Raw genomic sequence first — 2057 nt, 5'->3', positions numbered from 1 at the left:
TCTCAGGGCGGGGGAAGGAGCTGCCTAGGGCGGAGGCGCCTTCGCCCCTGCGGGCACCGGGAGCTGAGCTGGGGGCAATCAGGGTGCGTCAGACCCGGGTCTTGGATACCCAGCGCTGCGGCCTCTGTACCGGCGTCTGACAGCGCCGAGAGACGCGGGTCTAGTGTTATGGAGTCGCGTCCTCGGCCTCGTGGAGGTGGAGGTGAGCAGCGTCCACGTGACCTGCCTTTAGCCCCTGCCTCTCCCAGAACCGCATAAAAAATACTTGAATACTCCCTCCGCAGTGAAAAATACCTGACTTCTAGGGTGGTGTATCCTTAGCTCTGATTAAACCGGCTTCAAGTCCATCCTGTAGTGATGTGATGCATTTTAGTTTTTATCATCCTTATTTGTTATTTTTTCTCCTGTCACAGTGACAGCAGAGAGTTACAGCTGAAGGGATACCTTAACTCTGTGTTGCTTAGTTGGGTTTCTTTTAAATGTAATGTTACTTTAGGAGTTCTTGGTTTAGGCTTAATTACTGCCTTCCTCTGTTATATTTTTACCCTTCTACAGAGGAGGATCTGGAGGGTTATAGTAGATCATGGGCTGAACGTGAGCGAAGGAAGCCGGGCAGTAGCAAAAATTAAAAAATAAAAATAAAGTCAACACTGCACTGGGATGTACAAATCAAAGTGTACTGTATAAGACGAAACTAATTTTTCCAAGTTATTTTACACGGGTATGGCCTCAACTGGAGTACCAGTCTGAAAGAAAGATGTGGGCCTATTGGAGAAAGCCCAGAGGGGACCAGAAATTAAAATAGATAGTTTAAAAAAGGCTGTAGGGGTCTCTTTTATTGGAGGTTTTTAAGAGCAGGTTACATGAACCTCTTTCAGGAATGGCCCTGGTCCAGCTGGTCCTGCCTTGCAGCAGATGCACGAGATGACCTCTCATTTAGTAAATCTGCCTGCACCAACATCCATACACCAAGACACTCAGAAAAAGCAATCTATAAAATTCCTAGTGATTTTATAACACATAGTATCCACTTTAAATCTTTGTGGGTTCATTACTACAGCAGAGTGACCAGAGCACCCAGCCAGTTAAATTCTGCTTTGTTGCTTTGCATCACTAGAGCAACTAAGCATACAGTTAATCTGCCCCATAATTTATAGTTATTCATTTAAAGGGCTGTGTTTAATGAGACTTATTCATGAGTGAAGGTCAGGAGAGCCTAGATCAGGGGTGTCCAACCTTTTTGAATGTGGGGCTGGATCAGGAACTTTTTATCACCCAGGGGGCAGGTGAGCCATATTCAAAGACCTCACAGAAAGTGACATCACATCAGGAAGTGATGTCACGTGACCTTTGACACCAATGAAGTTGCAGGAAGTGACAATGAAATGGGTCTGCTCCGCACGGGAACTTACCCCATGCCTCCGTCCATCCCAGCCTGGCCCTGAGGCGTCCCCAGCTCCACACAGGAACTTACCCCGTGCCTCCAGCCAGCCCCAAGGCGCCCCCAGCTTCACGTGGGAACTTACCTTGTGCCTCTGTCCACCACGCATGTGGGCAGGGCACGGGCTATGCTGCAGCTCTGCCAGCCACGTGCTGGGGGCAAGGGGCGGAGCCTGTCCCCAGCTCGTCCAATCAGGCACAGGTGGGGCAGCCCCACTCCACGTGGCCCTCGGGGCAGCTGTGGCAGGACCTGGCTCACTGATGAGCCGGGCCCCACGGGGGGAAGTGGCTCCCCTCCCCTCGCTGCCGGCTGGGGCCCGCGGGCTGGCCCTGCCTGCCTCGCCGCTGCCCCGCAAGCTGCCGCTGCCCCGTGTGCCGCAGCTCTGTGCTCCGCAGTGGCGGTGGCAGTAAAAATCACTTTGAACATAAACCACTAGTAGATTTACTTTAAACTCTTAGAAAAGTTCCTTAGAAGAGCTCCTCAAACCCACAGACCACTATCCCATGCTCCTAATTCATGTGGGCACCAATGACATGGCTCGGAGGGCTTCCAGTCGGGTCATGAGGTACTAAAGGGATTTGGGAGTGTGGCTGGAGTGTCTCGGGGGGCAGGTGGT

General features: G+C 51.6%; 1 protein-coding gene across 8 annotated transcripts in view; it reads left to right on the top strand.

The window, feature by feature from the left end:
* The window catches only part of LOC102388055 (zinc finger protein 410), a 56182-nt gene that overhangs the window by 33410 nt on the left and 20715 nt on the right, over positions 1-2057 (top strand). The window contains exon 1 of one of the 8 annotated variants that reach the window (XM_025201282.1): positions 154-202. The exons of the other annotated variants lie outside the window; for them this stretch is intronic. Within the exon in view, the coding sequence (XP_025057067.1) occupies positions 169-202 (34 nt within the window). The 5' untranslated portion in view covers positions 154-168. Of the gene's footprint in view, positions 1-153; positions 203-2057 lie in introns of those variants that run through there. 8 annotated transcript variants of the gene reach the window in all.

This window comes from Alligator sinensis, unplaced genomic scaffold (genome assembly GCF_000455745.1).
Source record: "Alligator sinensis unplaced genomic scaffold, ASM45574v1 scaffold280_1, whole genome shotgun sequence".
NCBI classification, from domain to species: Eukaryota; Metazoa; Chordata; order Crocodylia; family Alligatoridae; genus Alligator; species Alligator sinensis.
Note: the sequence above shows the minus strand (reverse complement) of the source record. Positions and strands in the feature narration are given on the sequence as shown.